The 25,674-nt window shown below is 39.5% G+C and overlaps 1 protein-coding gene across 15 annotated transcripts in view; it reads right to left on the bottom strand.

The window, feature by feature from the left end:
• The window catches only part of TUBGCP5 (tubulin gamma complex component 5), a 96,500-nt gene that overhangs the window by 19,819 nt on the left and 51,007 nt on the right, over positions 1–25,674 (bottom strand). For 10 of the 15 annotated variants that reach the window (XM_072795158.1, XM_072795211.1, XM_072795215.1 and 7 more), the window contains one exon: positions 19,490–19,590. In XM_072795158.1, the coding sequence (XP_072651259.1) occupies positions 19,490–19,590 (101 nt within the window). Of the gene's footprint in view, positions 1–18,411; positions 18,789–19,489; positions 19,591–25,674 lie in introns of those variants that run through there. The other 5 variants (XR_012016023.1, XR_012016024.1, XM_072795194.1 and 2 more) reach the window with 1 other exon arrangement.

The raw sequence follows: 25,674 nt of genomic DNA, 5'->3' as shown, positions 1-25,674 counted from the left end.
CTGAGTGCCGGGCTCAGTGGGAGCTGTTTACTCCATGAGGCCCCTGTTCCCTGGTGGCCCTGCCTCTCCCAGGTGAAAAGAGAGAAGAAAGAAAATTAAAATGACTGTGGCCAGATCTCCAGCCTGGGAGCCAAGAGGTCCCTGCACGCACCAAACTGCAGTCTGTCAGTGCACACTGGCCTAGATCCTCCTGGGGGTGGGCACGGGGCATTGATCTGTACAGACTGAAGGGTGCCGAGCGGCATAACTTTCACTGTCTTGTGCCCTCCCTAGTTCCACCTGTCTCGGAGGGAACAGAGGGTAGTCCGCTTCTGGTCACTCTCTCTCTTGGGTAAAGAGAGCTCAGCTGCTGGCCCTCGAACCCAGCACACTTCTCCCAGATGCCCTGACGGGGTTGCCGTGTTTGAGCTCTTTAGGGAGATCTGACTGTGTTTTCCAGTGTGCTGTCTTCCTGGTGCCTCTATTCTTACTGTGTCTCTGGGAACATTGAAACCTCACTGCCCCTCCTAAGATTCTGCCCTATTTCCTCACTGAGCACTTTTCAGTCAGAAGACTTTCTTAGGTGCAGGTTTCTAAAGGTCCTGCTTGTGTGCTGCACTGCTTTCCTAGGTTCCCTCTTCCGCCATTTATCTTCTGATATATCCCCTCTGTTCCTCTTCTCCACCTTCCTACCCTGTCAGAAGCGATCACTCTTCTCTGTCGCATTCCAGCTGTTCTCTCTTTACATCTCAGATTGAATTTGTAGGTGTTTAGGATGGTTTGAAAGTTAAGAGGTAAGTTTGGGGGACCAGGTGAAACGAGGACCCTACTCCTCCACCATTTTGCCTCCATCTCTCTACCTCCTTTAGATGTAATGTTAGTTTGTGGTTTTGAGACCTTTCTTGTTTCTTGAGAAAGTCTTATATTGCTCTATTCTTCTCTCTTAGGACCTTTGCTATATCCCAAAAGTTTTGGACAGTTTTTTTTTTTTTTTTGACAGTTTTGTTTTTCATTTGTTTCCATGAATTTTTTAAAAAAAATCTTTAATTGGCTTTGTTGACCCATTCATTCTTCAGTAGAATGCTCTTTAACCTCCATGTACTTGAGTTTTTTTCTCAGGTCTGCTGCCAGTCTAATATTTCTATCCTTGTGTGCAATAGACATCTTGTCCCAAGCTGCTTTCAGGATTTTCTCTTTGTCTCTGAGACTTGCAGGTTTCACTATTATCCTTCAGGGTGTTCGCTTATTTTTATTGATTTTGAGGGAGGATTCTTGGTACCTCCTGGATTTGGATACCTGTTTCCTTTCCCAGATGAGGTAAATTCTCTGCTATAATTTGCTCCACTATACCTTCTGCCCCCATCTCTCTTTCCTCTTCTTTTGTGGTTTCAATTATCCTAATAACGTTTTCCTTTATGGCATCACTTAATCCTTCGAATTCTTCCATGATCCAGTAGTTATCTTTTTCTCAGCTTCTTTATTCTCCATCATTTTATTTTCTATATCACCCAGAATCATACATTACAGAGAAAACATTTTAATTTTTTTAATAAATTTATTTTTTATTGGTGTTCAATTTGCCAACATACAGAATAACACCAAGTGCTCATTCCGTCAAGTGCCCTCCTCAGTGGCCGTCACCCATTCACCCCCACCCCCCGCCCTCCTCCCCTTCTACCACCCCTGGTTCGTTTCCCAGAGTTAGGAGTCTTCATGTTCTGTCTCCCTTTCTGATATTTCCTACCCATTTCTTCTCCCTTCCCTTCTATTCCCTTTCACTATTATTTATATTCCTCAAATAAATGAGACCATATAATGAAAACATATTAATTTTAAAAGATTTTATTGCTGGGCAGCCCGGGTGGCCCAGTGGTTTAGCGTTACCTTCAGCCCAAAGCCTGATCCTGGGTTTTCTCTCTGGCCAGTCTACCTTTCCCCTCTTTCCACTGGTAGTCTGCATGTCTAACTCCATCTTGGAGGCTGCTTCCCAGAGAAACTAAGTGGTGATGGTTACGGTGTATTCTTCTAGTTTTATTTTTAAAAATATTTGTATTTATTTGAGAGAAAGAGAACATGTGCATGAGTATGAGCAGGGGAGGAACAGATGGAAAGGAAGAGGGACAAGCAGACTCCCTGATGATTGGGGAGCCTGATTCAGGGCTTGATCCCAGGGCCCTGAGATCATGACCTGAGCTAAAGTCAGACACTTAACCAACTGTGCCACACAGATACCCCTTTTTCTCCAATTTAAACTTGCTAATATTTCCTTGGAAACTCTTAAAATCATAAGAATAGGTCAAATATTACAAGTTTTGTAACAGACCAAAATCCATTTCTGTGAAGAAAGTAGTATATAGTGCAGAGATCAGAGGGTCGTTCAGGGTGGATCAACACCATGATGTTGTTCAGAATGCAGGTTCCTTATGGCTTGTCCTGCCACTGCCTTTGATGCTGCCTTGTTTCCATGATCAAACCTGGGTGGCGGGTCTGCCCACAGGAGGGAAGAAGAGAAGAGGCAGAGGGCAAGCAAATTTCTTACATGGTCATATCATAATCTAGTTGTTAAGAGGCTGAGAACTTGGTTAAGGTATTTGCAGTTCTAGCCTTTTTGAAATGCTGAGGTATAATATATCTACAATTACTCACTTAAAAAAATGATTTTATTTGAGAATGAGTGAGCCAGCATCGTGGGTGGGTGGGGGGGGGTGGGGAGGACAAGGGCAGAGGGAGAAGCAGGCTTCCTGTTCAGCAGGGACCCCTATAAGGGCCTCATTCTCAGGACCCTGGGATCATGACCTCAGCAGAAGGCAGATGCTTAAGCAACTGAGCTACCCAGGTGTCCTAGAATTACTTATTTTTATCAGAGATTTGTCTGAGACTTGATTCAAATTCTATCTAAGAAAAATTTCTACATTACTTCTCTACTTTGGGTTAGGATACAAAAGACACTAAAGACCTTCACTCCTGTGGTTACAAGAAAATACAAAATACAATTTATATTTTTCTGTGGGATTAGTGCAGACTGTCCATACAGAAAACTTGAACTGAATTCCAGAGAGAAATAAGTCCTTTATAAGAAAGTGAAAGGCTTTGCAACTTCCATACCCTAGGATGGATGAATGGTGAATGTGTGGGTTGGCAGTAGGACCTAGTCTGCCATCGGTGCAGGGAATATACTGGGATGAGAAGAAATCAGTTGAGCCTCTGACAAGCAATGTGTTCTGCTAGGATGGATTAGAATGTGAAAATTGCAAATACAAAATCAATCACTTGTTCCAACAATTCCACCCCACTCCCCCAATCCTCCCCAAATTTTGCTAAGGTGGCAGTAAATAGAAACCTGGGACTATAGTCCTGTGTGTTCTCAGAGTGATTGCATTCTGGAGCCCTAACAAACCTAAATCCAAAGGTTAACCAAAAGCATCTGAAAATGCAGCTTAATCCTTCCTACTTCAATTACTCATGAGATAAAAAGGTAGTGATAGTGGAGGTTAGAGTCTGGAAATCCAGGTCAATTCAATATAATTAAAGCTGAAGTCCAGCTGCAATTCAACCCAAGTCTAGAAGGAATCTGAGGAATCCTTTCCTGTCACAAACTACAGGATTCAGATTCTATATTCCAATTCTGATGTGTAAGTGTTTTTTCCCTAAATTAAGTAATTCTCCAACACCAGCTGGCTGCCCCCCAGTTCAATTCTGACACTATTTATCTGCAAGTAGTTTTTGTGGGGACTAAACCCCACAAGAATGCCTCCCCACTCCCACTTCAGACACCAATTGCAAGTCCAGATTGTCACTTCTTCTGACTCACCAGATATAGATCAGAAGTTCCAAAAACCCCCTCCCTATCTGGGTTTGGTTAGTTTGCTAGAGCAGCTCACGGAACTCAAGAGAAACATTTTCCTTTAGTAGGTTACCAATTTATTATGAAAGGATATAATTCCTCAACAGCCAGATGGAAGAGAGCACAAAAGATATATGGGACGGGGCAGAGTTTCTGTACCCTCTGGGCACTCCACATTCCTAGCACCTCCATATGTTCACCAACCCAAAAGCTCTCTCCGAACCCTGTTGGTTTTAGGTATTTAAGAAGGCTTTGTTACATAAGCATGATTGATTAAATCTTGGCCATTGGTATTTGAACTCAATATTCAGCCCCTCCCCCTGCCCAGAACTGGGAGGTGAGACTAAAAGTTCCAACCCTCTAATCACACCAGTTCCTAGGTAACTTACCTGGTTCCTCATCCTTAGGTAAGTTACCCAGGAACTTTACAAAAGTAATCTCATTAACATAACAAAAGACACATTTATTGCTCACATTACAGGAAATCCCAAGGGTTTTAGGACCTCTGTGCCAGGGATAGGACAAAGACCAAATATATGTATTTCTTGTTATAAATCACAATATTGCAAGGACAGACTTGTATTCTCTGGGAAAACAATCTTATACTACAGTGTCCAATGTTCTTTTATAGACATCTAGAATAAAATCTCAAAACCTAAAGACATGTAAGTATGACACATATAAAAAAAATGTCATAATTGAGGAAAAATAGCCAATAGAAGAAAACCAATAGTTGATTCAGAGTTAGCAGACAAGTACTTTGAAATAATTATAGGTGTGTTAGGACGCCTGGGTGGCTCAGCAGTTGAGCATCTGCCTTAGGCCTAGGACATGATCCTGGAAGTCCTGGGATTGAGTCCCACATAGGGCTCCCTGCATGGAGCCTGCTTCTCTCTCAGCCTATGTCTCTGCCTCTCTTTGTCTCTCATGAATAAATAAATAAAATTTATTTAAAAAAATTATAGGTGGGTTGAAGAATTTTCAGGAATAGATGGCATACATGGCAAAGAAAACAGTTATTTCAGGGGCATCTGAGTGGCTTGGTTGGTTAAGTGCCTGCCTTTGGCTCAGGTCATGATCCTGGGATCCTGGGATTGAGGACTGCACAGGGCTTCCTGCTCGGGCCTTCTCTACTCGCTTCTTCTACTCACTTTCTCAAATAAATAAACAAAATAGGTATTTCAGGACAGATATGAGAAATAAAAAAAAAAAGGAACCTTTAGAACTGCAAAAGAAATTCTAAAATTTAAAGCACCATTCTGACTAAAGGTTAATAAACTTGAAGACACGTTACTATAGACATGTTACTATAGACTTATAGTCTATACTATAGACTATAAGAAGAGAGAGACTGTAAATGAAAAAGTATCCATAGCATAGAGGATAAGTTGGTCTAAGGTATGTGTAACTGATAACCAGAAAGATAGGACAGAGTGAATGTGCCAGAAAAAATATCTTAAAAATAGTGGCCTAACCTCTGGGGCATGGGTTCTCAGTCCAAGCAAAGGGAAGACTCATCCAATAGAGAGTTAGTAACTGTAGAGCTTTTGCTACTGCTTTATTACTAAGGACCTGCTCAGGTTGGGTATGGGGAGGAGGACCATAATAAGGGCTGATCAGTGAGAAGCCAGAGAGCCTATTTGTATTCCCAGGAGCCAATCCTGTACTGTTTTGTAGTCAGGTGACTGTCAGGGGTGGAGGGGTGGGGGCTCTATTCACTCCACTGGAAGATGAATGTAACCTACATGGTAATAAAAACAATCATTTCCCCTCTGATCCCAGAAGAGCTGGCTCCAGAAAACTGGGATCATTCTGAATGGAAAATATGTTATGAGTCCAGCATAATGCTGATAACAGAAATTTATAGGGGATTGCAAGAAAATAAAATTACAGAAAAACATCTCTCATAAGATAGACCCCAATTCCCTAATGAAATCAAGTCTTTAAGTAAATTGAATTCACCACAGATTTATCCCAGATTTATCTATCTGGGATAGATAAATATCTATCTGGGATATTTATCCCAGATTTATTTATCTGATTTATCCCAGAAAAGCAGGTTTGGTTCAACATTTGAAAATCAGTTTAATCAACATATTAACAATGGACAAAAACCATCTAGTTGTCTCAATAGATGTAGTATATGAAAAAAAGCCAACGACCATTCACAATAAAAGCTCTCAACAAACTAGCAATAGAAAAGTACTTTCTCAACCTAATAAAAAACATCTTTAAAAAATCATACTTAATGGTAAAAGATCAAATGCTTTACCCCTAAGGTCAAGAACAAGGCAAACCTGTCTGCTCCCAACACTTCAATGCAATATTATACTGGAGGTTCCAGCCAGTGCATTAAACAGGAAAAAGAAATAAAAGACACAATGATTGGAAAATAAGAAGTAAAATGTATTTATTCCTAAGTGACATAATTGTGTATATTGTAGATACAAAGGAATCTCAAACTAGTAAAACTAATAGATGAATTTAATAAGTTCACAAGATTCAAGGTCAATATAAAAAGTATTTATTAGAAAAACAAACTGAAAAATTTTAATTAAGCAAATATAATAAAGTGGTTTATTTGTAGGATAAAACTAGGTGGTGGGTTCATTATAAAATTCTTTGAACTTTCCTGCATGTTTGAAATTTTATAGTATTAGAAGATAAAAGACCATAAAATATAACATTGAAAATATTAAAGGAATGCATTTAATACAAGATACATAAGACCTTTATATCGAAAACTATAAAGCATTGCTCAGAGAGATTAAGGGCCAAAATGAAGATATACCATATATATGAATTAGAAGAGTCTATGTGAATGTCAGTTCTTCCCACCTGACCTATAAAATCAGCACAACCCAAATTAATTCCAGCAGGCATTCTATGACAGGCTGATTCTAAAATTTATAGGAATATAAAAAGGGCCTAGAATAATCAAAGCGATCTTGAAAGACAATATTATAGGACTTTCATTACCTGATTTCAAGACTTTCTATAAAGCCACAGTCATCAAGATTAGTGTGGTACTAGCAAAAAGTACTGGCAAAAAGATAGACAAATAGATTAATGCTATAGAAGAGTCCAGAAATAGACTTATATTGTCTATTTTTTAAAAAACTAAAATATCAAAAAATGTAATGGGGAAAGGAAAGTTTTTAAACAAATGGTGTGAGAACAACTGGATGATTCGAACTATATGACATTCTGGAAAAGGCAAAACTGTGGAGACAATAAAAAGATTTGGGGTTGGAGAGAGGGGAATGAATAGATGGAACACTGGATTTTTAGGGCAGTGACACTATTCTGTAGGACCCTGTAATGGTGGGTACAAGTCATTAATACATTTGTCAAAAACCACAGAATGTATAACACCTAAAGTGAGGACGCCTGGGTGGCTCAATGGTTGAGCGTCTGCCTTTGGCTCAGATCATGATCCCAGAGTCCCAGGATTGAGTCCAACATCGGGCTCCCTGCATGGAGCCTGCTTCTCCTTCTGCCTGTGTCTCTGCCTCTCTCTGTGTGTCTCTCATGAATAAATAAATAAAATCTTAAAAACAAAACAAAACACCAAAAGTGAACCCTAATGTAAAGAATGGATTTTGGGTGGTAATATGTTAATACAAGTTCATCAACTATAGTAAATGTACATAGCTCTGTACATGATGTACAGATGTTGATAGTAGGGGAGAATGTGCATGTGTAGGGCCAGGGAGTATATGGGAAATCTCTGTACCTTCCTTAGTGAATTTTGCTGTGAACCCAAAACAGCCCTAAAAAATAAAAGTCCATTTTTTAAAAAGTAACACATTGCTGACACACATAATAAGCATTTCAAGATCTTTATGTTGAAAAAAAAGAAGCCAGACTTAAAAGGATTCATGATATATGATTCCATTTATATACAGTTAACAACAAACAATTAATGTATATTGATGACTGGAACGGTGGATGCCTCAGGCAGGCATAGTGCCTGAAAAGGGTAAGGGAGAGCTTTCTGGGGTAATGGAAATGTTCTGTAGCTTTTTTTGTTACACAAGTATCTACATTTGTCAAAACATATATAGCTTTAAGATCTGTGCAATTTACTGTGTAAATTATACCTCAATTCTAAAAAGTAAATATTTTAAAAAGTTCAACACAATTAGGGGCACTTGCTTGGCTCAGTTGGAATAGCATGTAACTCTTGATCTCAGGGTTGTGAGTTTGAGCTATACACCAAGTGTAGAGATTACTAAAAAACATTAATTTAAATTCAGCACAATTACATACCATTTGCACACTTATTAAAACAGCAAAATAAAACAAGAAAGTGATAATATTAAAACCTGACATAGATGTAAAGCAACTGGAATTTTCATACTTTGCTGGTGGGAATACAGAATGGTATAACCACTTTGGAAGAAGATTTTGTTGTCTTCTTTTTTATATAATATTATAAATATACTTTACATGGCCTAGCAATTCCAGCTCTAGCATTTACCCAAGAGAAATGAAATTATGTTCACACAAAAACCTGTACACAAATGTTTATAGCAGCTTTATTTGTAAAGGCCAAAAACAAGAGACACATGTCTATCACCTGGTCTATGAATTAACAGCGCCAATTCAAACAAGGAAATACTGTTCAGCAATGAAAAGACATAAACTTGTAACAACCTAGATGGATCTCAAAAACAGTGTTAGGTTAATCCATCCCTAAATGGCTACATATGTATGGTTCCTTATATTCTGGAAAATCAACATAATATGACAGAGAACAGATAAGGTGTTGCCAAGGGCTGGGGCTCAGGGAGGAGACTGACACAAAGGGGCCTGCATGAACTTCTGGAGATGACAAAATGGTTCTCTATTTTGAGGGAGTGGTGGGTACATCAGGATTCATAGACCTGCATATCTAAAAAGAATAACTTTTTTAAAATTACGTTTATTTATTTATCTATTTATTTAACTTATTTGAGAGAGAGAGAGAGAGAGCGCACAAATAGGAGGGAGGGGCGGAGTAGGATGGAGAAACGGACTCCCTGCTGAGCAGGGAGCCTGATGTGGGATTCAATTCCAGAACCCCCGGATCATGACCTGAGCTGAAAGTAGATGCTTAAACGACTGAGCCACCCAGGCATCCCTAAAAAGAATAACTTTTACCCCAAGTTTTACCTCAATAAATTTGACTTTAAAAATAGAAAGTAGGAAGCTCAGGGGGGCAAGATGGCAGAAGAGTAGGATCCCAAGTCACCTGTCCCCACCAACTTACCTAGGTAACTTTCAAATCATCTTGCAAACTTACGAACTCGGCCTGGGATTTAAAAGAGAACAGCTGGAATGCTACAGTGAGAAGAGTTCACGCTTCTATCAAGGTAGGAAGACAGAAAAAAAATAAATAAAAAAAGCATCCAGCGGGGGAGGGGCACTCGCAAGGACCCGGGCTAAGGCTGCAGGGCAAGAGCCCCCAGGACTAGAAAGCCCAGGCCTGGAGAAGCAGGAATTTTACCAAACTTCCCGGATGGAAAGGCGCTCGCAGAGATCTAGGTAAGGATCCCAGGAGGGGCAGTGGAGCCCCTAGGTTCCCAGGGTCACTAACAGAGGACCTGCGTCCTGGGGGAAAGCGCACCACACACTGAGGGCCGAGATCCATAAAGGGATGGAGCGCGCACCCGGCGGGGTCTTGGGAGCAGCTCACGTGGTGGCTCCTGCGGAAGAGGCTGCATAGTCCTGAGAGTAGTTCAGGCTGCGGCTACGCATGGAGGGGGCTATGCGGCCCCAGGAGCAGGATTCCAGCAGCACAGGCCCCAGAGCCCAAGGTACCGGGGGACACAGCCCAGGATCTGGCGCTCCCCTTGGGACAGGCAGAGGCCAGGAGGACACAGGACAGCAAGGACTCTCCTGCCACGGGCACCCTAAGTAAGCTGTGCAGGCCAGTGCCCTCCACCCCCAGGGGCATCCAGGCCAGTGTGGACTGGGAGCTGCAGTAGTTACTGCAGGAGCTGACTCCAGAACTGGAGAGCTGGCAGCCACCAGTGTTGTTATTCCTCCTGGGTCACCCTGTGCCTGGGAGGAGCAAGGCCACCAGGGAGCAGGGGCCTCACAGGCTAAACAGCTCCTACTGAACCTGGCAGGGGCGGGGCAGCTCCCCCAAGTGCACACACCTGAGAATTTGGCTGGAAGGACAGGGGAAGAGCAAGTTCTTAACCAAGCAGCGCTGGAAAGCTCCAGGGGAAGTCAAGGGACTTACAGTATCTAGAATCAGAGGATACCCCTCCTTGTTTTTTTTCCCCCTTTTTCCTTCCTTTTTCCAGTACAACTTGTTTCTAGCCATTCTGCCCTGAGGAAAATGACTAGAAAGAACTCACCACAAAAGAAGGAATCAGAAACAGCACTCTCTCCTATAGAGTTACAGAATTTCAATTACAATTCGATGTCAGAAAGCCAATTCAGAACCACAATTATAAAGCTACTGGTGGCTCTGGTAAAAGCATAAAGGATTCAAGAGACTTCACGATTGCAGAATTTAGATCTAACCAGGCCGAAATTAAAAATCAATTAAATGAGATGCAATCCAACCTGGAGGTCCTAACGTCGAGGGTTAATGAGATAGAAGAACGAGTGAATAACATAGAAGACAAGTTGATGGCTAGGAAGGAAGCTGAGGAAAAAAGAGAAAAAGAATTAAAAGACCATGAGAAAAGGTTAAGGGAATTAAATGACAGCCTCAGAAGGAAAAATCTACGTTTAATTGGGGTTCCAGAGGATGCCGAAAGAGACCGAGGATTAGAAAGTGTATTTGAACAAATCATAGCTGGGAACTTCCCTAATTTGGGGAGGGAAACAGGCATTCAGATCCAGAAGATAGAGAGATTTCCCCCCACCCCCATGAATGAAATAGAGACCAGAAGAACTGTGGAACAGATAAACAAAAACAGGAATTGGTTCTCTGAAAGAATTAATAAGATAGATAAACCATTAGCCAGCCTTATTAAAAGACAGAAAAGAGTCAAATTAATAAAATCACGAATGGAAAAGGAGAGATCACTACCAATACCGAGGAAATACAAACGATTTTAAAAACATATTATGAGCAGATATATATATATATATATATATATATATATATATATATAAATTAGGCAATCTAGAAGAAATGGACGCATTTCTGGAAAACCACAAACTACCAAAACTGAACAGGAAGAAACAGAAAACTAGAACAGGCTAATAATCAACAAAGAAATTGAAGCAGTCATCAAAAACTTCCCAAGACACAACAGTCCAGGGCCAATTGGCTTCCCAGGGGAATTCTATTAAACGTTTAAAGAAAAACCATACCTATTCTACTAAAACTGTTCCGAAGGATAGAAAGGGAGAGAATACTTCCAAACTTGTTCTTTTTTTAAAAAATAATTTATTTTTTATTGGTGTTCAATTTGCCAACATAAGAATAACACCCAGTGCTCATCCCGTCAAGTGCCACCCTCAGTGCCCGTCACCCATTCACCCCCACCCCCCGCCCTCCTCCCCTTCCACCACCCCTAGTTCGTTTCCCAGAGTTAGGAGTCTTTATGTTCTGTCTCCCTTTCTGATATTTCCTACCCATTTCTTTTCCCTTCCCTTCTATTCCCTTTCACTATTATTTATATTCCCCAAATGAATGAGACCATATAATGTTTGTCCTTCTCTGATTGACTTATTTCACTCAGCATAATACCCTCCAGTTCCATCCACGTTGAAGCAAATGGTGGGTATTTGTCATTTCTAATGGCTGAGTAATATTCCATTGTATACTTAAACCACATCTTTATCGATTCATCTTTCGATGGACACCGAGGCTCCTTCCACAGTTTGGCTATTGTGGACATTGCTGCTATAAACATCGGGGTGCAGGGGTCCTGGCGTTTCATTGCATCTGCATCTTTGGGGTAAATCCCCAGCGGTGCAATTGCTGGGTCGTAAGGCAGGTCTATTTTTAACTCTTTGAGGAACCTCCACACAGTTTTCCAGAGTGGCTGCACCATTTCACATTCCACCAACAGTGTAAAAGGGTTCCCCTTTCTCCGCATACTCTCCATTTGTGGTTTCCTCTCTTGTTAATTTTCCCCATTCTCACTCGTGTGAGGTGGTATCTCATTGTGCTTTGAAAGAATTAGTAAGATACATAAACCATTAGCCAGCCTTATTAAAAAGAAGAGAGAGAAAATTTCAAACTTGTTCTATGAGGCCAGTATCACCTTCATTCCAAAACCAAAGATCCCACCAAAAATGGAGAATTACAGCCCAATATCCCTGATGCAAAAATTCTCAACAAGATACTAGCCAATAGGATCCAACAGTACATTAAGAAGATGATCCACCATGACTAAGTGGGATTTATCCTCGGGATGCAAGGCTGGTTCAATATTTGTAAAGCAATCAATGTGATAGCTCATATCAACAAGAGAAAAAACAAGAACGATATGATCCTCTTAATAGATCAGAGAAGGCCTTTGACAAAATACAACATCCCTTCCTAATGAAAACTCTTCAGAGTGTAGGGATAGGGCAAACATTCCTCAGCATCTTAAAAGCCATCTAGGAAAAGCCCATAGCAAGTATCATTCTCAACGGGGAAACATTGGGAACCTTTCTCCTAAGATTCGGAACAAAACAGGGATGTCTACTCTCACCTCTGCTATTCAACATAGTACTAGAAGTCCTAGCCTCAGCAATCAGGCAACAAAAAGAAATGACAGGCATTCAAATTGGCAAAGAAGAAGTCAAACTCTCCCTCTTCACAGATGACATGATACTGTACATCGAAAACCCAAAAGACTCCACCCCAAGATTGCTAGAAGTCATATAGCAATTTGGCAGTGTGGCAGGATACAAAACCAATGCCCAGAAGTCAGTGGCATTTCTATACACTAACAATGAGACTGAAGAAAGAGGAATTAAGGAGTCACTCGCATTTACAATTGCATCCAAAAGTATAAGATACCTAGAAATAAACCTAACCAAAGAGGTAAAGGATCTATACCCTAAAAACTATAGAACACTTCTGAAAGAAATTGAGGAAGACACAAGAGATGGAAAAATATTCCATGATCATGGATTGGCAGAATTAATATTGTGAAAATGTCAATGTTACCCAGGGCAATATACACGTTTAATGCAATCCCTATCAAAATACCATGGACTTTCTTCAGAGAGTTAGAACAAATTATTTTAAGAATTCTGTAGAATCAGAAAAGACCCCGAATAGCCAGGGGAATATTAAAAAAGAAAACCATAGCTGGGGGCATCACAATGCCAGATTTCAGGTTGTATACAAAGCTGTGGTCATCAAGACAGTGTGGTACTGGCACAAAAACAGACACACAGATCAATGGAACAGAATAGAGAATCCAGAAGTGGACCCTGAACTTTATGGTCAACTAATATTCGATAAAAGAGGAAAGACTATCCACTGGAAGAAAGTCTCTTCAATAGATGGTGCTGGGAAAATTGGACATCCACATGCAGAAGAATGAAACTACACCACTCTCTTGCACCATACACAAAGATTAACTCAAAATGGATGAAAGATCTAAATGTGAGACAAGAGTCCATCAACATCCTAGAGGAGAACACAGGCAACACCCTTTTTGAACTCGGCCACAGTAACTTCTTACAAGATACATCCACAAAGACAAAAGAAACAAAAGCAAAAATGAACTATTGGGACTTCATCAAGATAAGAAGCTTTTGTACAGCAAGGGATACAGTCAACAAAACTCAAAGACAATCTACAGAATCGGAGAAGATATTTGCAAATGACGTATCAGATAAAGGGCTAGTTTCCAAGATCCATAAAGAACTTATTAAACTCAACAGCAAAGAAACAAACAATCCAATCATGAAATGGGCAAAAGACATGAAGAGAAATCTCACAGAGGAAGACATAGACATGGCCTGCATCAGGCCATGAGAAAATGCTCTGCATCACTTGCCATCAGGGAAATACAAATCAAAACCACAATGAGATACCACCTCACACCAGTGAGAATGGGGAAAATTAACAATACAGGGAACCACAAATGTTGGAGAGGATGCGGAGAAAAGGGAACCCTCTTACACTGTTGGTGGGAATGTGAACTGGTGCAACCACTCTGGAAAACTGTGTGGAGGTTCCTCAAAGAGTTAAAAATAGACCTGCCCTACGACCCAGCAATTGCACTGCTAGGGATTTACCCCAAAGATACAGATGCAATGAAATGCCAAGACACCTGCACCCCGATGTTTCTAGCAGCAATGTCCACAATCGCCAAACTGTGGAAGGAGCCTCGGTGTCCATCGAAAGATGAATGGATAAAGAAGATGTGGTCTATGTATTCAATGGAATGTTACTGAGCCATTAGAAACAACAAATACCCACCATTTGCTTCGACATGGATGGAACTGGAGTGTATTTTGCTGAGTGAAATAAGTCAATCGGAGAAGGACAAACATTATATGGTCTCATTCATTTGGGGAATATAAAATTAGTTAAAGGGAATAAAGGAAAGGAGAAAAAAATGAGTGGGAAATATCAGAATGGGAGACAGAACATGAGAGACTCCTAACTCTGGGAAACGAAATAGGGGTGGTAGAAAGGGAGACAGGCGGAGGGTGGGGGTGACTGGGTGATGTGCACTGAGGGGGCCACTGGATGGGATGAGCACTGCGTGTTATTCTGTATGTTGGCAAATTGAACTCCAATTAAAAAAAAAGTAAAATAAATAAAAACAAAAATAGAAATATGGATGCCTATCTGGCTCAGTTGGTACAGCATGTGGCTCTTGATTTCAGGGTTTTGAGTTTGAGTCCCACATTGGGTGTAGAGATTACTTAAAATTAAAATTAAAAAAAAATAAAAAGAGAAAGTCAATTTACAAGCCAGTAAATGGAAAACTTAATTTAAATTTAAGTTCAACATATGTCCTAATTCAATGCAAAGAAGCTGACTGACTTGTAAAAGCCAACATACAAAAACAAGGGCATAACTGCACTTCTTCTCATATGCTGGAATACAACATGGAACTCTGATCCTGGTTTATATGCAGATGTATAGGTTCATGACACAGATAATCTATTTTTCATTGTGCTAGGTACTCACTCATTCAACAAACACTGAGCACCTACTGTACACCTTGCCCCATGACAGATGCTGACCATAACGTGGTCATATACAGACGTGCTCCCAAGGATCTCACAGTGCAGTGAAGAGCACAAATAAGAAACAAATACATCATTAAAAGGGCATAATTATCAATAAATTAATTACACCTTGTCATCTTCACTATCAGACATAGGAATGTCCATGTTTATCATAATACATCCTAAATGGCATTTGATTATCTGAAGCCCTATCCTTTGTGTATTTCCTTTATTTTAGACAGCTTGCTTCTCCCTCTGCCTAGGTCTCTCATGAATAAATAAAAATATTAGAAAAGAAAATCCCTTTGCAGAGAGGAGTTAAGATGGTGGAGGAGTGGGGTGGGGAGCTAGACTTGCCTTATCTCTCGAACACAATTAGATAAATATAAAATCATTTAACATTTATTTATTTAAAATAAATAAAGATTATATTTATTTACTCATGAGAGACACAGAGAGAGGCAGAGACACAGGCAGAGGGAGAAACAGGGTCCCTGCAGGGAGTCCGATGCAGGACTCAATCCCAGGACCCTGGGATCATGACCTGATCCAAAGGCAGAGGCCCAACCACTGAGCCACCCAGGCATCCTGAACACCCAAGAAATTGATCTGAGGAGTGAGAGAGCCAAACTGCACTAGGGGTAGAAAATAACAAAAATCATAGAAGGTAGGAGCTGTGGAGAGTTGACTTGGGGGAGAAAAGAACTACAGGTGCTGCAATGGGAGGGGGGGCCTGATCATGGAGACTGGAGAGAGAGAGAGACAGAGACAGAGAGAAACAGTGATCAGCATGCATGGCATTGCACAAGAAAAACTCTTCCCCTAAACCATTGTGGGAGGAAAAGGAAAGGGGCTGACTACCACAAGTACTATTAAGCAGTAGAGCACAAACTCTAAAGTTTTGGATGTCTGTTACATTACCAGGGTTGTTCCTTATGGGTGGGAAGGAGGGTGGAGGCTTGGGAGCAGGCACCATGGTCTCAGGACTCAATTTCCCACTTCAATGCATTTGGGAGAGCGGGTACAACTGCTCCAAGGGCACCACTGGCTGTGCTATTCCCTTGCATGGGAACAAAGGCTGAGGGCAGCAAGCCATGTTGCTATCTATTTGCTGATCTTTACCATAAACTCCAAATGGCTGTGCTGTCACAACTGATTTCTGGGACAAACCGGCAGATGGCAAAAGTATGGGGAGACCCTTCTCCAGAGGAACAATGTGGGTCTGCACCTCAGGGATCTTTAAAGTTGGTGGAGTTTTGAAACCCAGCTCCATGCCTGAAATAAAATACAGAAGTGTTGTGCAACCTGGCAGGCAGACAGCTTGGATGCTGGCAGGGTGGAGCCAGGGATCTGATGGAAGCTGGGGACAGAAGAGAGGTGACTCTTTGCTCTTCTGTGAGAGCTTCCTCAGGAGTGGTGGGTGTGAACTCCCTGCTCAGGGATAGAGGGAGCAGGGCAACACCATTCTGCCCACTGTCCTCCTTTACCCCCGTACATCAGCACTGAATTCATATCGTTCAACAATCATTCTGAATGTAAAATGGACTAAATGCTCCAATCAAAAGACACAAGTATCAAAATGGATAAAAAACAAGACCCATCGATATGCTGTGTGGAAGAGACTAATTTTGGATCTAAAGATACCTCCAGATTGAAACTGAGGGGATGAAGAACCAACTGATCATACTAACAGATCTCAAAAGAAAGCCAGGGGTAGCCATGCTTACATCAGACAAACTACATTTTACTTTTTTTTTCAAACTACATTTTAAAACAAAGACAGTAAAAGCAGCCTTAAGAGGTAAGTACACTGTAATACAGGCCTTTCTCAAAAAGCAAGGAAGGTCTCAAATATACAACCTAATCCTAGAAAAGGATCAGCATATAAAGCATAAAGCCAGCAGAAGAGAATATAGAGCAGAAAGAAATGGTATAGAGGAGTGCATGGGTGGCACAGTTAAGCCAAAACTCTTGTTTTAGGCTAAGGTCCTGATCTCAGGGTCTTGAGATTGAGCCCTACATCAAGCTCCATGCTCAGTGCAGAGTCAGCTTAAGACTCTTTCTCTCTCTCTGCTCCTCCCCACTGTACTTTCTCTCTCAGATAAATACATAAATGTCTGGAAAAAAAGATATAGAAACAACAATAAAAACCAGTAGAACTGATCAATAAAACTAAAAGCTGGTCAGAATGGGTAAAATCAACAACTCAGGAAACAACATGTGTGGGCGAGGATGTGGAGAAAGGGGAACCCTCTTACACTTCTAGTGGGAATGCAAACTGGCGCAGCCAAATGTATAAAAACATGGCGTGTGTGTGTGCGCACACACGCACACATACTGGAATATTACTCAGCCATCAAAAAGAATGGCATCTTGCTATTTGCACCAATGTGGATAGAACTAGAAGGTATTATGCTGAGTGAAGTCAGTCAAAGAAAGACAAATACTATAAGATTTCACTTGTGGAATTTAAGAAACAAAAGCAAATAAACATAGGGGAAGGGAAGGAAAAATAAATAAGAGGGAAACAGAGAGGGAGGCAAACCATAAGAGACTCTTAACTATAGGGAACAAACTGAGGGTTGCTGGAGGGGAGGTAGTTGAGGGGGTTGGATAAGAGCTATTAGAAATGACAAATACCCACCATTTGCTTCAACGTGGATGGAACTGGAGGGTATTATGCTGAGTGAAGTAAGTCAGTCAGAGAAGGACAAACATTATATGTTCTCATTCATTTGGGGAATATAAATAATAGTGAAAGGGAAAATAAGGGAAGGGAGAAGAAATGTGTGGGAAATATCAGAAAGGGAGACAGAACATAAAGACTGCTAACTCTGGGAAACGAACTAGGGGTGGTAGAAGGGGAGGAGGGCGGGGGGTGGGAGTGAATGGGTGACGGGCACTGGGTGTTATTCTGTATGTTAGTAAATTGAACACCAATAAAAAAATAAATTAAAAAAAAAAAAAAAAAAAAGAGCATGATAGGTATTGAGGAGGGCACATGATGGAATGAGCCCTGGGTGTTAGAAGCAAGTGATACTACTTAGTCCTCTGTTTCTACAGATCAAACAGCTACCTTCTCCCTTTGATTTAGCCCATAAAACGTCTGTCTGCCTCACATGGTATTTTGAACTGTTACACCTGCACTTTCCTGGAAGCTTTTGAAATTGCTAAAAAACTCTATCCTCTGATAAGGAAGAGTTACAAAAGCTACACATAATAGTAGGGTATGACTGAGATCTATTCTGCCATCTACTTTACTTAATAATAGTTCTAAATTCTACTCCTGAGACTAGTAATACACTGTATGTTAACTAACTTGAATTTAAATAAGACGTAAAAAAATAACAGAAACAAAGAAAAACTATGTAAGAATTTCTGCAACCAAAAAAAAAAAAAAAAAAAAAAAAAAAAAAAAGAATTTCTGCAACCAAGCAAAAGGAGAATAGATTTTAAAATGTCCTCTTTTTAATAGCAGTAATTGCAAATGACATAATTCACATTTAAAGGTAAGATACCAACAATGTATCTTACAGTAGGAAATATATAAGTATAAACAGCTTATATACACTTTGCTTTATTGATAAAATTTTATATACATAACCTTGTATACTATCCAATAATTTCCAAAGAAAACATCTGCAAATCTACTTGTCTAGACAGTAGAGAATAGTTTTTAAAATGAATCAGAACAGAGATTCTGATTCCTCAGCTGCATGTGGTGGAATTATATTTGTATAAAGATCAATCTTAGGTATTTACTACATTAAAGATATTTAACTTTGTTCCATTCCAGCCATGAGTGACAGTGCAAGAGATTCCACTGTGGAAATAATACAAAATAAGGTTACAAAATAGGTTTAAATATTTGAAAATAAGGCTTATTAAATACAAATTGAAAAAGTAAGGTTTACTTCATTTTTAAGATTTTAATGCTGAAAACAAAACATCTTGCATTTCACTGAACAAATCACGATTGTCTCCTGTGTCATAGAATCTGGAGTCAGCTCATACAAAATGCTATGTTCTAACCTATGAATGGATCCTCTTTGTGAAACAATCACCCAATGCAAAATGGACAAATAGGTTAATGTTTGCTCTAACACGTGTTTTTAAAAATGTTCAGCTACTCTTAATTAGTACATCACAATTAGAATACACAAAAAAAGGGAAGAGATTAAACCCATACGTTTCTGGAAAAAAAAAAGCTGTGCAAAGATACTACTTAGTCCTGTTTCTACAGATGAAACGTACTACACATAATAGTAGGGTATGACTGAGATCTATTCTGGTTTACTTAATAATAGTTCTAAACCTTTAAAAAAATAAAAGCATCTGATATTCACTTACCACATTGTAATTCTGAAAAAATAAGTCAAAGCATGGCACAACTGCTGAGGGACTTTCCAAGTTTGAATAGATAAAAATTTCTAATTCTTCATGAGATTAGTACCAAAATAATAACATGCAGACTTAGCTACAAGAAAATACAAAAGTAGTAATAATTTAACATGGTATACTCACAATGGGGAAAGGATCCTCTACAGACAGCTTTGTTTAAAATGGTTACAAGAAACATATGGCAGTTTTTAAAATCAGACTCCATTTTCTCTATAGATTCCATTCTAGGAAAGAAAGTAAATTTCAATTTAAGTATATAAAGGGTTAATGAGTAGGTTACAAAATATCTTTAGAGGAATTCCAGATGTACTTCAGTTTAATTGCCAAAGTCTAAAGAAATACAAAATTTCCTGCCCAACCTTAAAATACAAGCTTTCCAAATGTTTGAAGAAAAAGTCATTAGGACATAAAGCTTCCTTTTAGGTGGTACTGAGTTCTGAAGCTGAGATGACTGGGGATGTTCCCTTTCCCATTACACATTTCTTTATTTTCATTTACATACCTTCTTTTGAAACAAAGACTACATTAAAGATATAAAACCCTACAAAAACGGGAGGGAAAAATAAGATAATCAGAGAGGGAGACAAACCATTAAGAGACAAACTGAGGGATGCTGGGGGGGGGATGGGGTCACTGGGTGCTGGGCATTAAGGAGGGCATGTGATATAATGAGCACTGAGTGTTATAGAGGATAATGAGTCACTAAATTCTACCACTGAAACTAATAATACACTATATGTTAATTGAATTTAAATAAAATAAATCATAAAGAATAAAATCTTTAAATTAAATAACAAAACTTTATTATGGGCAATATGCAACATACATAGAAAGAGAGCCCAGAGGACATTCACACATCCACATCCAGCTTCAGCAGGCATGTACCACCTAGGAGTTCTATGCACAGCCAGCCCTACCACACTTAGAAGCAAATTTGAGGCATGACAGCATACTGACGTAAGTATTTCAGTGTGTATACATTAAAGATAAAACCCTTTTTCAAACATAGCCACAATATCATTTGCTTGAAAATCCTTAATATTTTAATATAATTTTATATTTTATATATATTATATACATTTTAATATAATCAAAAAACCAGTCAGTACTCAAATTTCAAGTTGCTTTTGAAATTTTTCATTCTTTTGCTTTAAGTCTGTAAGTTAATTTCCATAAACTATAATGGCAAATAATGCTTCTTAAGCCCTCCTAACTCCTGTTATTTTTCTAACAATTTACTTTTGAAGAAATTGAAACAGTTCAATTTTAGACAAGCATATGCAGCAGTGTTATTTTCTCCTTTATCTCACAGTGATATGGAGAGAAAAAGGTGCTTTACACACTATGAGACAGTCATAACAAAGCAAGTAAGACTTTTATTTTTGCTGCAATTATGAATTTTATTATTTATTTATTTTTAAAAAAGATTTATTTACTTATTTATTTATGATAGACATAGAGAGAGAGAGAGAGAGAGGCAGAGACACAGGAGGAGGAGAAGCAGGCTCCATGCCGGGAGCCCGACGTGGGTCCCGGGATTCCAGGATTGCGCCCTGGGCCAAAGGCAGGCACTAAAACGCTGAGCCACTCAGGGATCCCCTATTTGTTTAAAAAAGGATGAATCTTTATTTAGACTCAGAGGGTTTAGTCCACTACAATACAGAAACATACGGCATTTAACAGTTATTTTGTAAAGGTATAAAATAGACCAATTCTATCTTTTAATTAGATTGTATTTATATTTTAATTGATGTCAATTTAAGCTTATTTTGCTAACAAAGGCCTGAGTTTTCATTCTAAGTCCACGAGTACATATTAGAGAGATCCCATCCTCTTTTTTTTTTAATATATATATATATATTTTTTCTTAATTTTATTTATTTATTCATGACAGATACAGAGAGAGAGGGGCAGAGACACAGGCAGAGGAAGAAGCAGGCTCCACGCAGGAAGCCTGACGTGGGACTCGATCCCGGGTCTCCAGGATCACACCCCAGGCCGAAGGCGGCTCTAAACCGCTGGGCCACTGGGGCTGCCCGTCCCATCCTCTTATTTATTTTTTTATTGGAGTTCAATTTGCCAACATATAGCATAACACCGAGTGCTCATCCCATCAAGTGTCCCCCTTAGTGCCGGTCACCCAGTCACCCCAATGCTCCGCCCACCTCCCTTTTCACCATCCCTTGTTCATTTCCCAGAGTTAGGTGTCTCTCATGTTCTGTCACCCTCACTGATAATTCCCACTCTTTCTCTCCTATCCCCTTTACTCCCTTCTATTTTTTTATATTCCCTAAATGAATGAGTCCATATGTTTGTTCATCTCCGATTGACTTATTTCACTCAGTGAAATAAGTATTTCACTTAATAACCTCCAGTTCCATCCATGTTGAAGCAAATGGTGGGTATTTATCATTTCTAATGGCTGAGTAATATTCCTTTTTTTAAAATTCCTTATTTACTTTTTAATAATAAGTTTATTTTTTATTGGTGTTCAATTTGCCAACATAAAGAATAACAGCCAGTGCTCATCCCATCAAGTGCCCCCCTCAGCGCCTGTCACCCATTCCCCCCACCCTGCCCTCCTCCCCTTCCACCACCCCTAGTTCGTTTCCCAGAGTTAGGAGTCTTTACGTTCTGTCTCCCTTTCTGATATTTTCCAAACATTTCTTCTCCCTTCCCTTCTATTCCCTTGCACTATTATTTATATTCCCCAAATGAATGAGAACATATGTTTGTCCTTCTCCGATTGACTTATTTCACTCAGCATAATACCCTCCAGTTCTATCCACGTTGAACCAAATGGTGGGTATCTGTCATTTCTAATGGCTGAGGAATATTCCATTGTATACATAAAACACATCTTCTTTATCCATTCCTCTTTCGATGGGCACCGAGGCTCCGTCCACATTTCGGCTATTGTGGACATTGCTGCTAGAAACATCAGGGTGCAGGTGTCCCGGCGTTTCATTGCATCTGCATCTTTGGGGTAAATCCCCAGCAGTGCAATTGCTGGGTCGTAGGGCAGGTCTATTTTTAACTCTTTGAGGAACCTCCACACAGTTTTCCAGAGTGGCTGCACCAGTTCACATTCCCACCAACAGTGTAAGAGGGTTCCCTTTTCTCCACATCCTCTCCAACATTTGTGGTTTCCTGCCTTGTTAATTTTTCCCATTCTCACTGGTGTGAGGTGGTATCTCATTGTGGTTTTGATTTGTATTTCCCTGATGGCAAGTGATGCAGAGCATTTTCTGATATGCATGTTGGCCATGTCTATGTCTTCCTCTGTGAGATTTCTCTTCATGTCTTTTGCCCATTTCATGATTGGTTTGTTTCTTTGGTGTTGAGTTGAATAAGTTCTTTATGGATCTTGGAAACTAGCCCTTTATCAGATACGTCATTTGCAAATATCTTCTCCCATTCTGTAGGTTGTCTTTGAGTTTTGTTGACTGTATCCTTTGCTGTGCAAAAGCTTCTTATCTTGATGAAGTCCCAATAGTTCATTTTTGCCTTCGTGGATGTATCTTGCAAGAAGTTACTGTGGCTGAGTTCAAAAAGGGTGTTGCCTGTGTTCTCCTCTAGGATGTTGATGGAATCTTGTGTCACATTTAGATCTTTCATCCATTTTGAGTTTATCTTTGTGTATGGTGCAAGAGAGTGGTCTAGTTTCATTCTTCTGCATGTGGATGTCCAATTTTCCCAGCACCATTTATTGAAGAGGCTGTCTTTCTTCCAGTGGATAGTCTTTCCTCTTTTATCGAATATTAGTTGACCATAAAGTTGAGAGTCTACTTCTGGATTCTCTATTGTGTTCCATTGATCTATGTGTCTGTTTTTGTGCCAGTACCACACTGTCTTGATGACCACAGCTTTGTAGTACAACCTTAAATCTGGCATTGTGATGCTCCCAGCTATGGTTTTCTTTTTTTTTTTTTTAATTTATTTATTTATGATAGTCACACAGAGAGAGAGAGAGAGAGAGAGAGAGAGAGAGAGAGAGAGGCAGAGACATAGGCAGAGGGAGAAGCAGGCTCCATGCACCGGAAGCCCGACGTGGGATTCGATCCCGGGTCTCCAGGATCGCGCCCTGGGCCAAAGGCAAGCGCTAAACCGCTGCGCCACCCAGGGATCCCTTTTTTTTTTTTTTTTTATGGTTTTCTTTTTTAAAATTCCCCTGGCTATTCGGGGTCTTTTCTGATTCCACACAGATCTTAAAATAATTTGCTCTAACTCTCTGAATAAAGTCCATGGTATTTTGATAGGGATTGTATTAAACGTGTAAATTGCCCTGGGTAACATTGACATTTTCACAATATTAATTCTGCCAATCCATCAGCATGCAATATTTTTCCACCTCTTTGTGTCTTCCTCAATTTCTTTCAGAAGTGTTCTATAGTTTTTAGGGTATATCCTTTACCTCTTTGGTTAAGTTTATTCCTAGGTATCTTATGCTTTTGGGTGCAATTGTAAATGGGATGGACTCTTTAATTTCTCTTTCTTCAGTCTCATTGTTAGTGTATAGAAATGCCACTGACTTCGGGGCATTGGTTTTGTATCCTGCCACACTGCCAAACTGCTGTATGAGTTCTAGCAATCTTGGGTGGAGTCTTGGGTTTTCTATGTAGTGTATCATGTCATCGGCGAAGAGGGAGAGTTTGACTTCTTTGCCAATTTGAATGCCTTTCATTTCTTTTTGTTGTCTGATTGCTGAAGCTAGGACTTCTAGTACTATGTTGAATAGCAGGGGTGAGAGTGGACATCCCTGTCTTGTTCCTGGTCTTAGGGGAAAGGCTCCCAGTGCTTCCTCATTGAGAATTATATTTGCTGTGGGCTTTTGGTAGATGGCATTAAGATGTTGAGGAATGTTCCCTCTATCCCTACGCTCTGAAGAGTTTTCATCAGGAATGGATGCTGTATTTTGTCAAATGCTTTCTCTGCATCTAATGAGAGGATCATATGGTGCTTGGTTTTTCTCTTGCTGATATGATGAATCACATTGATTGTTTTACGATTGTTGAACCAGCCTTGTGTCCCGGGGATAAATCATACTTGGTCATGGTGTATAATCTTAATGTACTATTGGATCCTATTGGCTAGTATCTTGTTGAGAGTTTTTGCAAGATTGGAAGTTTTCATTTTAAATTTCTGAAATAGCTTCAGAATATGTATTAATTCTTTAAATGTTTGGTAGAATTTTGCTGGGAGGCTTACCTCTTATTTGTTAGACTCTTGTTTGTTGGGAGATTTTTGATTACTACTTCAATTTCTTTCCTGGTTGTGGATCTGTTCAGTTTTCTATTTCTTTCTGTTTCAGTTTTGGTAGTTTATATGTTTCTAGGCATGCATCCATTTCTTCCAGATTGCCCAATATGTTGGCATATAGTTGCTCATAATATTCTCTTATAATTGCTTGTATTTCTTCAGTGTTGGTTAAGATTTCTCCTCTTTCATTCACGATTTTATTAATTTGGGTCCTTTCTCTTTCTATAATCTGGTTAGGTGTTTATCAATATTAATTCAAAGAACCAGCTCCTAGTTTCGTTGATGTGTTCTAATATGGTTTTTTAAAAAAACCTATAGATCATTGATTTCTGTTCTAATCTTTATTCTCTTCTGCTGGATTTACACTTTATTTGCTGTGCTTTCTCCAGTTCCTTTAGGTCTAAGTTTAGGTTGTGTATTGGAGACTTTTCTTGATTCTTGAGTACTGTCTTGCTATATACTTTCCTGTTATAATTATCTTTGTTTCATCCCAAAAGTTTTGAACTATCATGTTTTCATTTTCTTCCATGTTTTAAAAAAAATTCTTTAATTTCCTGGTTGACCCAGTTCTTTCTTAGTAGCAATGCCCCTTATCCTCCATGTATTTGTGTCACTTCCAAATTTTCTCTTGTGATGGAGTTCACGTTTTAAAGTGGTCTGAAAATAGGCATAGTATAGTCTTAATCTTTTGGTACCAGTTGATATTTAATTTGTGACCCAGTATGTGATCTATTCTGGAGAATGTTCCATGTGTACTTGAGTAGAATGTGTATTCTTTTGCCTCAGGATGAAATGCTCTGGATATAAACTGAAATCCATCTGGTCCAGTGTGTCATTTCAAAGCCCCTATTTTCTTGTTTGATCTTCTTAGATGATCTGTCCATTGCTGTGAGCAGGGTGTTAAAGTCCCCTACTATTATTGTATTATCAATGTGTTTAATACTGTTATTATTAACAGTATACTGTTTATATAATTGTCTGCTCCATAGTTAGGGGCATAAATATTTACAATTGTTAGATCTTGTTGGATAGACCCTTTAATTATGATA

This window comes from Canis lupus, chromosome 2 (assembly GCF_048164855.1).
Source record: "Canis lupus baileyi chromosome 2, mCanLup2.hap1, whole genome shotgun sequence".
NCBI classification, from domain to species: domain Eukaryota; kingdom Metazoa; phylum Chordata; class Mammalia; order Carnivora; family Canidae; genus Canis; species Canis lupus.
The sequence above is the reverse complement of the archived record's forward strand: the minus strand, read 5'-3'. Positions and strand labels throughout refer to the sequence as shown.